This window comes from Bubalus kerabau, chromosome 3 (genome assembly GCF_029407905.1).
Source record: "Bubalus kerabau isolate K-KA32 ecotype Philippines breed swamp buffalo chromosome 3, PCC_UOA_SB_1v2, whole genome shotgun sequence".
Taxonomy (NCBI): domain Eukaryota; kingdom Metazoa; phylum Chordata; class Mammalia; order Artiodactyla; family Bovidae; genus Bubalus; species Bubalus kerabau.
Genome location: NC_073626.1, coordinates 48,372,571 through 48,387,623, shown reverse-complemented (window position 1 = coordinate 48,387,623; position 15,053 = coordinate 48,372,571). Strand labels below are relative to the sequence as shown.

Sequence of the window (15,053 nt, the reverse complement as noted above, 5' to 3'; positions counted from 1 at the left end):
TGAATGGAGGAGACATATATAGAGGAAGTTCGATAGGTGGGAGAAACCTTATATGATGAGTTAGAATCTGGACCCATTGAAGACCAAGTCACTCACAAATCAGGAGACACGTCCATGAGTTTGGGTTCTTGGTCTTTCTTAGGTTCATCTCATTCCTTTCCTCATTCTCTGAGATTTGTTTCTTTTCATTGAAGGAACAAGTGATAGTAACAGATAAAGAAAGCTTTATTTCGGTGTCAGGAGAAGGGACATTCTCTTCGCTGTGAGATAGTTCCTGGTTCTGCTCCCAGACTCTATGTTGTCGGCTTTGTAACTGAAGCTCTCAGAGCCTCGCTGACTCTGTTGCTCGTACTTCCACTGCTGCGTTACTGTCAGAGTTAAATATTATATGTCAGGGGACCAGCAGTTAATGCCGTAGAGTAGTGGCTCAGTGAAAAGTTTCTCTTTTAAAAAACTATATATTTATTTATCTATTTTAAAGTATAGTTGACTACAGTATTATATTAGCTTCAGACACAGAACATAGTGACTCAACATTTAACAGATTACACTCCATTTAAAACTAATATGTTGGCTATATTCCCTGTGCTGTACAATATATTCTTATATCTTATGTATTCTATACATAGTATTCATAGATTGGAAGAATTAACATTGTAAAAATTGTCCATACTGCCCAAAGAAATCTATAGATTCAGTGTGATCCCTATCAGAGTACCCATGACATTTTTCACAGAACTATAGCAAATAATCCTAAAGTTTATATGGAACTACAAAGACCTTGAATAGCCAAAGCAATCTTGAAAAAGAACAAAGCTAGAGTTATCTTGCTTCTGGATTTCAAACTATCTTGCAAAGCTATTGCCATAAAACGAGACGGCGTTGGCACAAAACAGACACAGAAATCAATGGGGCAGAATAGAATCCCGAAATAGACCCACACACCTATAGTCAATTAGTTATGACGAAGGAGGCAAAAATATACAAGGAGAAAAAGCCTCTTCACTCGGTGCTGCTGGGACAACTGGACACTGTCGCTTTCAATTCAGATACTTCCCAGAAAAACTTGGGGAGCCTTAAAATAAATTACGGGGAAAATAGCATGAAGAGTTAAACATAGTGCAATATAGAGAATGAAATTATAATGGGTGAAAAAAAGAGGAAGAATTACATAGAGAAATCTAACAAGAGGAAAGCTATATTACTTGAGGAGAGATCTTACTCTGAGCTTCCTAGCAGCCAGGGCAAAGAAGCAAACATTACATTTTATAGAACTCTGGCATTTAGTAGAAAAAAATTGTCTTTGGAAATTATGTTAGGAACAGTTTAGCTCATAATTTAGGGGATTATTTGTTTTTATTCTGAGCAGTAGATAGATGTTAATAATGTTTAGAAACAGAATTGATAATATTAACATGTATTTTAAAACTTTTATTATGTACTCACATAATGTAAAAAAATCTGATGTGTGCAAATTTGTAAAGATTATATACTAAATATTTCTTTTCAGTGTTTTACAAACCACATCCATTTATTAACCATGCAAATCGTATACCTTTCTTTAATGTTCTTTGAGGTTTCAAATTACATTAAATATTATGATTTAAATAAAACCATTCAGATGAACACTGTATTGAATATGCTTTTTCAACCTGTGTGCATTGTATGCATTCTCCTCTGCCCACACCTACCCCCACTTTCAGAATGATGGTTTTGAAAGAATTAAATAGGTTTACTAATTTAATAATTTTTTTTTCTTCTGTGTTAAAAGGAATTACAGAAAGATATGCAAGGAAGTGCACAGGCATTGGCAGAAATAGTGAAAAACACAGAGAATTTCTTAAAAGAGAGTGGTGAAAAGCTGTCACAAGAAGATAAGGCTGTGATTGAACAGAAACTGAACGAAGCTAAGATAAAGGGTGAACAGCTGACTATAAAGGCGGAGCAGTCAAAGAAAGAGCTGGACAAGGTTGTGAAGACAGCAATCCGAGAGGAAACGGAAAAGGTCCTTATTCAGACGTGTGGTGCCCGCTCCTGCAGCTTTGCTGAGAATGACGAGGCTCTCCAGGGCCTTGATTTGTTACCTGCTGTCAGGAGGTCAAAGCGATGATTAGCGCAGAGGCTAGAATTTGGGGTTTTCGTGTATGTAATTGACCAGATTTGAAGAATTGGCCTTGCTGAACTTAACATTTTTTTTATCAAAGTTGATGTGCAATATTATAGAAGTTATAGATGTACAACATAGTGGTTCACAGCTTTTAAAGGTTATATTCAATAGCTAGTTATTATATAATATTGGCTGTATTCCCTGTGCTGTATTCCCATATATCCTTGTAGCTTTTTTTTGGGCCTCGCAGCTTGCACAGTTCTCTGATAAGGGATCAAACCTGTGTCCTCGGCAGTGAAGGCATCAGGTCCTAACCGCCAGGGGATTCCCTTCTTGTAGCTTAATTTCTTTTACATATAGTAGTGTGTAGGCTTTGTTGAACTTTTAAAAAAAAAAATCTAAGTGGGATTGTGGAACTTTGTACTTGTGAGATGTTTGAGGTCTCATCAGTTATAATTTTGGAAGGTATTTTAAGAACAATGGAAACTTCAGAGTAACTACTAGTTGCTGTAAGACTTAATTTCATAATGTTCAGTTTTCAGCATGGGTCTGGTTTGTTTCCCCACTCTGATTTTTCAGTGATCTAACTATTTGCTTTCGGAATGTCTAAACACCCATGCCTTGGCCCACATTCACTGTTACCTATTGTGACCTTTCCTGCCCAGGTTGTGGCTGCGAAGCAGCTGGAAGAAAGCAAAACCAAAATCGAAAACCTCTTGGACTGGTTGGCAAATGTCGAAAGAGACTCAGGACGGGCAGCGATGGAGCCAAAACAGATCATTGAGCAGAACGGGATGCACTTTCAAGAGGGTGATGGCAAGTCGATGATGGGAGAAGAGGATGAGTTTAACGGTAACCTGTTGGACACGGATGTTGACGGGCATGTCAGGACCACCGAGGAGAACCTGAACCAGCAGTACCAGAAGATGAAGGTGCGTTGTTTCAAACAGGATATTGTTAGAGTCTCTTTTCGGGTCTATAAAGATAGGAAGAACTTAGCACATGAGTTGTCCCTTCAAAGTTCAGGGACCCTTGAGAGTAAAGTCCTTTTTTTCTAGGCTCATCATTATGTCAGAATAAGTTGTGCTGAGAACTGTAAACAAGTCAAAAGCAATGATAACTACATCATTAGATGTGGAGTTCTTCTCTGTAAAGCAGAGTTGTAAGGAATTAACAGCAGTAACAATAAGAGCATTCGTAGAGCGGTGACAGTGGTCCAGGCAAGCTTCAAAGCTCTTCCCGGCTTGACTCATCACTTTGTCCCTTTCGTCCTCCCCACTACTCTGTAAAATGAGAATATAATTATAATGGTGATGAGCTTACTATTGTTAATGTTATTATTCTCATTTAACAGATGGGAAGGCTTCCCTGGTGGCTCAGTGGTAAAGAATCCACCTGCCAGTACAGGAGACCTGGGTTTGATCCCTGGGTCGGGACAGTTCCCTGGAGAAGGAAATGGCAACCCACTCCAGTATTCTTGGAATACTTGGGAATGCTTCGGAAATCCCACGGACAGTAACCTGGCTTCTGTAGTCGCTGGAGTTGCGAAAGAGTTGGACACAACTTAGCGACTGAACAACAACAGATGGGAAAAGTAACTTACAGAATGAGCTGGCTTGGCCAGGTCATGCTTCTAGCGAGGGATGGAGTTTGGGCTTAAACCTCGGCTGAGTCCCTCTGCTGAATTCCAGTCCGTGCCTGCTGTGTCCTCTTGGGTTCATGCAAATCCTCAGCAGACCTCAGCTTGTCTGTTTGGTGAAGGTGCTGTGGAGGAAAGGAGTGAAAGCTTACTGCATGAAGGAAGTCAGAGCTGATGTGAATGTGGTTCCAGGAGCCAAGGGGGCGTTTGAAAGCTGTTTTTAGAGAGTGTTTTAATCATTTTATTTCAGTGTTTAGCTTTTGGTGGGTTTCAGAAACGTTTGTGGTTCTGCTGTTTGCCTCTGAGCCTTTGTCCTTGGCGTCTTGGGAACAGAGTGCTCTCTGAGAAGCTTTTCTGTTATAGGAATTAGAAAGTAAACCAGAAGAAGAGTGGGGTGTTCATTACATCACAATTTCAAGAGGTTATTTCAAAACCTGACTGTAATTGTGTCTTAAAATGAAAAATGTAACGATTTCCTAAAGGAACCTTGTGAGTCAGTTACAGAGGAGTCAGGAAAGGTTAGGAACTCTACCGAAGGAGTGAAAAATACCAGGGTGGACCAGACACACAGGTGCTGCTCAGGAAACCCTTGTTTTTGGCCACAGTATGACGTTTACCCTTCTGAACATTTTACTGCTGAGAAGATGGGAACCTAAGGAACTTCAGAAATTCCCGCTCTCCTGGCAGAGTGGACAGATGGCCCAGAGGCTCGGGAGCACAGGGCTCTGGGGCCAGTTCTTTGTCTGTGCCATGTGTCCCGGGCTCGGTGCTCCCCCACCTGCAGCCTGTCTACCCTCATCTGTCAGAGGGAAGGACGGACCGGGTGACCTACAGGTATGATTACACCTGTCCAGCCCACGGGACGGAGGCGTCCTGTGAATATAACTCACGTATGGAAGACATCACCTGTGGGAGAAAAGTCATTGAGACAGAAGTCCTTGCATATATCTGCCACACAGCAGGTGTTGTTACAGGCAGGGTGGGGACCAGGACTGGTGAATCTGTTCTCTGCTGATGTCTGGGATCAGACTTTTCAGGACAAGCTGCCCCACAGCAGTGCTCCTCGGCCCTGTTCATCTGATGGCTGGCGTGATCTTTTCTCAGCCCCTGGGTGCCAGCTCTTTTGTTGGTCATGAGCAGAATGAATTCCATCCTGGTGCTTGCCTGCGGGGCTGAGGATGACTGGGCAGGCGGTAACCATCTGCATTCTGTGGGTGCTGGGAGGCAGGGACTTCCTGCTGAGTTGAGCTGGGTATGGGTGGGTGAGTGTGGAGTTGGGGCCCTCTTTCAGGGTTAATAGGATCATCAGAGAAGGGCCACACAGGAGAGGGAGATTTGTGGCAAGACTTAGGGGAGATGGGGGTTGCCAGGCAAGTATTTGGGGGTAGAGTTGGAGCCAGACAGGAGAGCAACTGGAGAAAGGGGTCCCAGCATGCCTGTGGGTGGGGGTGGGTAGAGGTGGAGGCCAGGTGCCTGGTCAGGGGGGACAGTCAGGTCCCAGAGGGGGTTTGGAAGTGGTTGGGATCAGGCGTCTGGCTTCAAGTAAGTCATCACAAGAAATGCAGAAATGGCCCCAAAGGATTATTACATGTTTTAAAAATTGAAGTATAGTTGATTTACAGTGTTGTGCTAGTTTCTATGGTACAGCAAAGTGATCTAGTTATACGTATGTATACACTTGTGTTTATACACTTGTGTCTTTTCCATTATGCTTTTGACCACATTTTAATGGCATGATGGGGTGGATGGAAGAAGCTGGTTATGGCTGGAGAGGAAGGGCTCCCGGCCTCCTGAGGCCCGCACAGCTGCCCTGAGGGCCCAGGGCGGGTAGCTGTGCACACCCGTTAGCAGCCCCTCACCTGTGACCTGCTCTGTGCTCGACCTCCAGGGTGGACCTGGATCCCTGGGTGTGCCAGGCTCTGAGGGCAGTGTTCTTCCCGCGTGGCTTCCTGTGGTTCTTTCGGCATATCTGTGACTGTAGGGTATTGTCCTCTTTCCACTTTGGAAACCGAGGCTCAGCCAGCCCAGGAGCAGCTCCAAGATGCTCCTCTGTTGTAGGTGCTCCTCTGACTTCCCTTGAGCTTGTCCAAATGTGTATTGTTCTTGCTTACTGCTTATCTTTGTGTGTGTGTGTGTGTTTTTTTATGCTTTCAAATTATAGATTCTTTTTTTCCTATTAAGTATTTTTTCAAGATCATTTTGTAAGCAAACATCATACTTCCTTGATCAATAATCAGGTGAAGACGCTCCCCGTCCCTTTAGGGAGCTTGTGAGGAAGGGATGAGCCGAACTAGAGCAGGTGGTGGGTGCTTGTTTTCAAGTTGGAAGAGTAATTTGTTCCGTTCCCCAAACTTCTCAAAACGGTACTTGTTTTGTGCGCTTGCCCAAGTCCTTTCCAGAGAAGACTGGAAATCCTAAGATGAGGTGAGCCTCCCCTCTGGGGAAATTCATCAGTGGAGCAGAGGCGGGGCGCCCGGGGCGGCGTGGCGGGAGGTGGGGGTGAGCGTCAGGCGCCCGCAGGCCCCACGCCCTGACCCCACCGCTCTCGCGCAGGCGCAGCACGCGGAGCTCGTGGCCCAGCAGCAGGCGGTCCTCGCGGCCACACAGGCGGCCCAGGCCTTGCTGGAAACGCAGGGCCACCACCTGTGCCCAGAGGAGAAGGAGAAGCTGCAGAGGAACGTGACGGAGCTGAAGGCACACTTCGAAAGCGCGCTGGCTGCATCGGAGACGGCGGTGCGCCGGACGCGCTCCTTGCAGGAGGAGCTGCAGAAGTTCGATGCCGACTGCGGCGAGTTTGAGCAGTGGCTGCAGCAGGCAGAGCAGGACCTGCAGAACCTGGAGGCCGGCGCGGACGACCTCAGCGGGCTGACAGCCAAGCTCAAGCGGCAGAAGAGCTTCTCGGAAGACGTCATTTCGCACAAAGGGGACTTGAGGTACATCACCATCGCTGGCAACAGAGTGCTGGAGGCAGCCAAGTCTTGCGGCGGGAGAGAGGGAGGAGGCCGGGCTGATCGGGACCAGGTGGACACCTCTGCCGCCCACAGAGAAGTGCAGGGCCGGCTGGACCGCGCCACCGAGCGCTTCAGGTCCCTCTACACAAAGGTAAGCACAGTGTTTAAAATTGATGTCTAATTGATTTGCAACGTCATGTTAATTTCTGCTGTACAGCAAAGTGACTCAGTTGTACACGTGCATACATTCTCTCTGATATTCTTTCCATTACGGTTCATCACAGACATTGAATATAGTCCCCAGTCCTATGTTGTTAATCCTCTCTATGTAAGATAGCTCACCTCTGCTAATCACCTCTGCTTTTCCTCTGAGGGAGGGAAAGGTTAGGAGTCCGGGATTATGTCTATGACTCTGCTTTTGTTTCTCAGGCAACTTTGTGTCATATTTTAGATTCTACATACAAGTGATATTATATGGCATTTGTCTTTCTCTTTCTGACTTACTTCACTGATCATCTCTAGGTCCATCCATGTTGCTGCAGATGGCATAATTTCATTCTTTTTCAGGCTGAGTAATATTCCACTGTATATACGCACCACATCTTCTTTATCCATTTGTCTCTATCTATGGACACTTACGGAGAAGGCAATGGCACCCCACTCCAGTACTCTTGCCTGGAAAATCCCATGGACAGAGGAGCCTGGAAGGCAGCAGTCCATGGGGTCGCTGAGGGTCGGACACAACTGAGCGACTTGACTTTCGCTTTTCATTTTCATGCATTGGAGAAGGAAATGCAACCCACTCCAGTGTTCTTGCCTAGAGAATTCCAGGGACAGGGAAGCCTGGTGGGCTGCCGTCTATGGGATCACACAGAGTTGGACATGACTGAAGTGACTTAGCAATAGCAATGGACACTTAAGTAGTTTCCATGTCTTGGCCATTGTGAATTAGCACTGCTATGAACATAGCAGTTAGAGTGCTTGTCTGAATGTATGCCCAGGAGTGGTATTGTTAGATTAGGTGGTAGCTCTATTTTTAGTGTTTTTTAGGCAACTTCCTACTGTTCTCCATAGTGGCTCCACCAGTTTACATTCCTACCAACAGTGTAGGAGGGTTTTGTTTTCTCCACACCCTCTCCAGCTTTTATTATTTGTAGACTTTTTGATGATGGCCATTATGACTGGTGTCAGGTGGTAACCTCGTAATATTGATTTGCATTTCGCTTAGTGATGTTGAGCATCTTCTCATGTGCCTCTTGGCCATCTGTATGTCTTCTTTGGATAAATGTCTAGCTCTGCCCATTTTTCAATTGGATTTTGTTTTGTTATTGAGTTGTATGAGCAGTTTATATGTTTTAGCATTTAAGCCCTTTTTGGTTTCACCATTTGCAAATATTTTCTCTGATTCTATTGGTATTCATTTTGTTTGTTTATGATTTCATTTTCTGTGCAATAAGGTTATTTCATTTTTAACTTTTTAATCTGTACCTATAGTTTTCACTCTGTCCTGTTAACTTTAGTTTTGGAATTAGAAGCAAGAAATTTGAAAACTGAAGCAGGGAAAATAAGGCATTTTCATCTTGCTTCTATCAGTCTTATTCATCTGCTTTACTTCTGCAATATGTATTTAAAGATTAAGACTGTAAAGTTATTTTTTAGTTCATGTAGTGTGGTTTCCAGGAAGCCCTGACTATAAAACTCTGTACTACCCATTTTGACCAGCAGGTGGTGTGTGTATTTTGGCTCTAAGCGCAGAGTACTTTGGCAAAGGAGAAAAGGAATGATAGAACCATTAGAATGCAGAGTTCCAAAGAATAGCAAGGAGAGATAAGAAAACCTTCCTCGGTGATCAATGCAAAGAAATAGAGGAAAACAATAGAATGGGAAAGACTAGAGATCTCTTCAAGAAAATTAGAGATACCAAGGGAACTTTTCATGCAAAGATGGGCACAATAAAGGACAGAAATGGTATGGACCTAACAGAAGCAGAAGATATTAAGAAGAGGTGGCAAGAATACACAGAACTATACAAAAAAGATCTTCACTACCCAGATAATCACAATGGTGTGATCACTCACCTAAAGCCAGACATCCTGGAATGTGAAGTCAAATGGGCCTTAGGAAGCGTCACTACGAACAAAGATAGTGGAGGTGATGGAATTCCAGTTGAGCTATTTCAAATCCTAAAGAATGATGCTGTGAAAATGCTGCACTCAATATGCCAGCAAATTCGGAAAACTCAGCAGTGGCCGCAGGACTGGAAAAGGTCAGTTTTCATTCCAATCCCAAAGAAAGGCAATGCCAAAGAATGCTCAAACGACCGCACAATTACACTCATCTCACACGCTAGCAAAGTAATGCTCAAATTCTTCAAGCCAGGCTTCAACAGTATGTGAACCGTGAACTTCTAGATATTCAAGCTGGATTTAGAAAAGGCAGAGGAACCAGAGATCAACTTGCCAACATTTGTAGGATCATCAAAAAAGCGAGAGTTCCAGAAAAACATCTCTTTCTGCTTTATTGACTGTGCCAACCGCAACCAACTGTGGAAAATTCTTCAAGAGATGGGACCACTTGACCTGCCTCCTGAGAAATCTGTATGCAGGTCAAGAAGCAACAGTTAGAACTGGACATAGAAGAACAGACTGGTTCCAAATAGGAAAAGCAGTACATCAGGGCTGTATTTTGTCACCCTGCTTATTTAACTTATATGCAGGGTACATCATGCGAAATGCCAGGATGAATGAAGCACAAGCTGGAATCAAGATTGCCGGGAGAAATAGCAATAACCTCAGATATGCAGATGACACCACCTTTATGGCCAAAAGCAAAGAAGAACTAAAGAGGCTCTTGATAAAAGTGAAAAAGGAGAGTGAAAAAGTTGGCTTAAAACTCAGCATTCAGAAAGCTAAAATCATGTTTTTAGTATGTTTCTAGCATCTGGTCCCATGACTTCATGGCAAATAGATGGAGAAACAGTGGAAACAATGACTTTATTTTGGGGGCTCCACCATCAGTGCAGATGGTGACTGCAGCCATGGAATTAAAAGATGCTTGTTCCTTGGAAGAAAAGTTACGACCAACCTGCTGCTGCTGCTGCTAAGTCGCTTCAGTCGTGTCCGACTGTGTGTGACCCCATAGACGGCAGCCCACCAGGCTCCCCCATCCCTGGGATTCTCCAGGCAAGAACACTGGAGTGGGTTGCCATTTCCTTCTCCAATGCATCAAAGTGAAAAGTGAAAGTGAAGTCGCTCTGTTGTGTCTGACCCTCAGCGACCCCATGGACTGCAGCCTTCCAGGCTCCTCCGCCCATGGGATTTTCCAGGCAAGAGTACTGGAGTGGGTTGCCATTGCTTTCTCCTTATGACCAACCTAGACAGCATATTAAAAAGCAGAGACATTACTTTGCCAACAAAGGTCCGTCTAGTCAAAGCTATGGTTTTTTCAGTAGTCATGTATGGATGTGAGAGTTGAACCATAAAAAATGTTGAGCGCTGAGAATTGATGCTTTTGAAGTGTGGTGTTGGAGAAAATTGTTCTGAGTCCCTTGGACTGCAAGGAGATCCAACCAGTCCATCCTAAAGGAGATCAGTCCTGGGTGTTCATTGGAAGGACTAATGCTGAAGCTGAAACTCCAATACTTTTGCTACTTGATGCGAGGAGCTGACTCATTTGAAAAAACCCTGTTGCTGGGAAAGGTTGAAGGTGGGAGAAGAAGGGGATGACAGAGGATGAGATGTTTGGATGGCATCACCGACTCAGTGGACATGAGTTTGAGTGAACTCTGGGAGTTGGTGATGGACAGGGAGGCCTGGCATGCTGCAGTGCATTGGGTGGCAAAGAGTCAAACACGACTGAGCAACTGAAATATAAACTGTAACTATAGAGTACTTTGCAGCCTCAAACTTGAGAAAGGAATCTTTGTCTCTTAAAATTCGCTTCACAAGTGTTTGCTTTACACGTATATTTGATTAGTATTATTTTAATACTGAGTGGCTAAGAGACAGTTTCCATTTCTATTATTCGTGTGGACCAGTAAGAGAATTTTGTTTAAAAACAGCGAAAGAAATAAAAAAGAGAAAACATGTCCCAGTTTAGAGTATAAGCTGAATGGGCTGACCAGGCTGCATCCATGGCTTGCGGAGCATTGTTGGCTGTTGGCCTTTTCTTTTTCTGGTCTGGATTCTTCCCTCCTCGTGTTGATCAGTCTTGTGCAGCATAGAGAAGTGATCCATGAAGCACAGGGACCACCTCTCTGTCTGATGTACACTCTATACCTGGTGTGTCAACTCCGTGAGACGAGCCCCTCTGATAACTGACACCTAGGGCCTTCAGTCTAGCTGAAGACCCAGCCCTGTGCGTATGTTTTTGAACTGGCATAAATGTAATCTGTCTGCTCATGTTTATGGTGACTTTCTGATTGGTTAGAGGAAGCATCTTCATATAAAGGAGAAACTCTTTGCTCTGTAGGTGTTGCTCGCTGTGGTTGAAGTCTGGCGTCTTACAGGTGGCATGACTCCTAGGTCCTGAAGACTGTGTACAGAGGTAGCAGATTTTGATTCCCACTCTTCCTTTGTTTGATTCTCAGTGCAATGTCCTCGGGAATAACCTCAAAGACCTGGTGGATAAATACCAGCACTACGAAGACGCCTCGTGCGGGCTTCTCTCTGGGCTCCAGGCCTGCGAGGCCACAGCGAACAGACACTTATCCGAGCCCATTGCCGTGGACCCTAAAAACCTGCAGCGGCAGCTGGAAGAGATGAAGGTAAGAGAAACGAGAAGGAGGGAGAGATCCAGCCCCGCGGCAGTCCCACAGGAAACCTTGCTTTCCCCCCACTTCTGTGATCCTGCCCGCAGGGCAAGGGGAGAGTGGTTGGGAATGTGTGCGTGTCCCTCCTCAGGACTCCTGACTTGGTCTTCCAACGTCTGTCCATTTCTTTCTTCTGCTCTGGTTTAGCTGGTCTCACACTACTGTTGTGGTTTGTATCCCCCACCCGCTCCTGCCCAGACACAGACCAGTGCTGCCCGGACTAGCTGTGGTCTTTACTCTTACTTATTTTGTTCGTCATCTTTCTCCATTGTTAGCTCTGAGGTTCGTAGGACTGACCCTTGGTCAGACCCAGGACAGACCCTTGATCTGTTTTGTTCACTGCTGCGTGCCGGGGCCCTCGTGGGTCCTCGATGAGCGTTGACGAGTGGACGGGGGACAGGGGACTGTCACACTCCACATGGGTTCCTGTTGAGTTGCCCCCTGATTCACAGAGGTGCACAGTTCAGCTGTCACCTCACCCACTTCTCAGAGAAGCCGCCTGCCCTTTTGAATGTGCAGGATTGGTGGGGGACAGTGTAATTGTGGGGTCTCAGCCACACCCCCAGCAGCCCAGAGAGTCCAGCCCATTTTGTACATTTCAGGTGTATTTTCAAATCCTCATGTAAGTGGACAGAACTTTTGAAAACTTTTCTTCTCCTTTCATGTGACCAGTAATTCTGATTTTGAGGGATGTCCCTGGTGGTCCAGTGGTTAAGATTTCATGCTTCCACTGCAGGAGGCACAGGTTGGCTGGCAGGTCAGGAGACTAGTATCCCACACGCCAGGCCATGAGGCCAAAAAAGGAAGAAAAAAAATTTGAGTTTGTAAGTTTGATTTCTTAAATCTCTCCTGTGTTTCCTCTTAGCAGGTGGATAGCAATAGATTATTCTCAGCTTGATAGAAAGTCAGCGTTAGTGCCAGTGAAACCACTGCCCTTCAGACTTGGTTCCATCTATTAGTTACAGAGTCGGAAATCACTGTGCTGTTAACGAGAGAAGCAGGTCCTTTACTGACTTTGCTGACCATTAGGTATTGCGTGAGGCCAGTGTCTTCTGGCAGGAGGAGTGCTGTGTTGTTCCCTGGAGTAAAGTGTGGCAGCTTAAAGCCATGCAGAGACAGGAGGGAGGGCCTGGGGCTAGAGGGCAGGGCCTGTGACCTCCCAGGCGGGGCTGACCCAGCGCTACCTCTGGCCCGAGCCAGGCCAGCCCCACATGATGTAGCTTCCCAGCGTCAGGGGTACGTTCTCGGTCCTGAGGCTCGTGTGTGTGTGTGTGTGTCTCTCTTGCCCACAAGCCTGAGAACAGATCCATCTAAATGAAGTTTTCAGTCCCCACTGGATGACAGGTCCAAGGACAGTGTATGCTGGCAGAGAAGATGTTGTGACTTAAAGGCCATTATTTTAATAGGAAATGTCAGGAGCTGATGGTTATTAAGATTGCTGGTATTACATTTAATTAGGAAGTTAGGTATTTTTAGCATTAGAAACTATGTCAAACAGAAATAATACATTTTTAGTTAGGTCTATACTAATAAACTGATTACATCCTGTATGAAAGTAGTTTTAATATAACTAAAGGAAAAAAAGTGAAATGAATGCTATAGCTTTTTAATGAAATAGAAACGTGGATTAACTCTAAAACCTGAAGACTTCCTTGGTTCGTACAGAGGAAGAAGACTCCTCTAGTCTTAAGGCAGCCAAAGAAATAGAAAAAGAGGAACGTCTCCAAGGAGAACGAATTCCAATTAAGCCACAGCGTCATTTTAGAAAATAAATGTGTGACTAGAGTTTTTCCTGGCACATGGCCATGTCTTCCTCACCGATGATCTCAACAGGTAGCGAGGATCCGTTTTTATGAGGACTAAGGAGGCTCCATTTCTTTCCTTTTACCAACAACGTCTTACAATCATTTGTCTTTTAACAATAATACAGACACATGAGTACTACAAAATAATCAGTCTTTTCTACGTTTTCCATACTAACTTCTACTTATATTCTGTTGTATGATGAATGCAATTTGGGGCGCCCAGTGGGTTCATTTGAAATCTTCTAGGCCAATAGCACATTGTTAGTAGTGTTATTTTTCAAATCACCATTGGCTGTCCTGTCAGCAGTCTGATACCACTGGGCTAGAATGCTGCGTTTCAAAGTCAGTGCACGAAATGAGATTTTAGGTTCCACATGAAGCACAGAAAGACAATACCCTGGGACCCAAGTAGAGGCCTGGGTTTGGAGCCAGACATGGGACCGTGTCCCATGGATGACATCGACCTCCCAGGCTTGCTCTGATCTTGGAGAGGGTGACGAGTGTACGGAGATTTTTATGAGCTGGACAAGTGCCCGTGGCTTTATAAACTTCACTCTTTTCTGCTCCAGGCTGGAAACCAAGGTTGTCATCTTGCATTGTTCCCTGTCACAGATGCTGCTTTCATGTTTTAATTTAATCGAAGTCCATTAAAAACAATATATAGCACCCATTTGAGACTTCAGTTTGCAGTTTTGTAGTGTTATAAACTACTGTGGCTAAATCAAAACCTGGTAACATGTTGTTTAGTCATTAAGTCGGGTCCAACTCTGCGACCCCATGGACTGCAGCCTGCCAGGCGTCCCTGTCCTTCACTATCTGCTGTCCAAGGGGCTCTCAAAAGTATTCTCCAGCACCACAGTTCAAAAGCATCAGTTCTTAGGCAATCACTTTCTTTATGATCCAGTTCTCACATCCACATGTGACTACCGGAAAAGCATCAGTTCTTAGGCACTCACTTTCTTTATGATCCAGTTCTCACATCCACATGTGACTACCGGAAAAGCCGTAGCTTTCACTTTATGGACCTTTGACAGCAAAGTTATGTCTCTGCTTTTTAATACGCTGTCTAGGTTTGTCATAGCTTTTCTTCCGAGAAGCAAGAAATGCTTGCTTGCATTAAGAAATTAAATGCTTGCTTTAATTTCATGGCTGCAGTCACCATCCAGAGTGATTTTGGAGCCCAGGAAAGTAAAATCTGTCACTGTTTCCACTCTTTCCCCTTCTATTTGCCATAAAGTGACAGGACCTGCCTTGTTAGGGACTGAAACCTATTGACTGTCTTGAACATAATTATGAAGAGAAAAGGTGTGGATGTTTTGAGGAGAATAGGTAAAGAAGAGATGCTTTTTTGTAATCTATTTTTCAAGTTTTAGGGTGGTTGGTAGGGCCATCATTGGTATAGGATATTTTTATAAAACCATGATCACTTTTACATAAATTCATTCATTTGGAGACATTTATATACTAGGTCAGCTATTAGGTTTTGTGAAGATGCAAGGAGTTAAAACCCTGTCTCTGACTTTGGGGAACTCACATTCTAAAGAATACTCTTTTTGGAGGTACCTTTAAACTTGCTTCATTTCCTATTAACCTGTGTGAGGTGAGTAAGCTGTCTGTGTGGCTTAGACTTCAGTCCATTTTAGGTGAAGTTCCTGTTTTGAGAAATTTCTTACCATTAATGGCAACTAAACCTGTGGGAGAATTTCCCAAAATGACCATTTGGATGCGGATTCTCTGGTCT

General features: G+C 44.5%; 1 protein-coding gene across 20 annotated transcripts in view; it reads left to right on the top strand.

The window, feature by feature from the left end:
- Positions 1–15,053, top strand: part of DST (dystonin) — a 514,655-nt gene that overhangs the window by 366,235 nt on the left and 133,367 nt on the right. For all 20 annotated transcript variants that reach the window (XM_055571805.1, XM_055571789.1, XM_055571786.1 and 17 more), the window contains 4 exons: positions 1,772–2,005; positions 2,773–3,039; positions 6,300–6,848; positions 11,286–11,462. In XM_055571805.1, the coding sequence (XP_055427780.1) occupies positions 1,772–2,005; positions 2,773–3,039; positions 6,300–6,848; positions 11,286–11,462 (1,227 nt within the window). The remainder of the gene's footprint in view (positions 1–1,771; positions 2,006–2,772; positions 3,040–6,299; positions 6,849–11,285; positions 11,463–15,053) is intronic.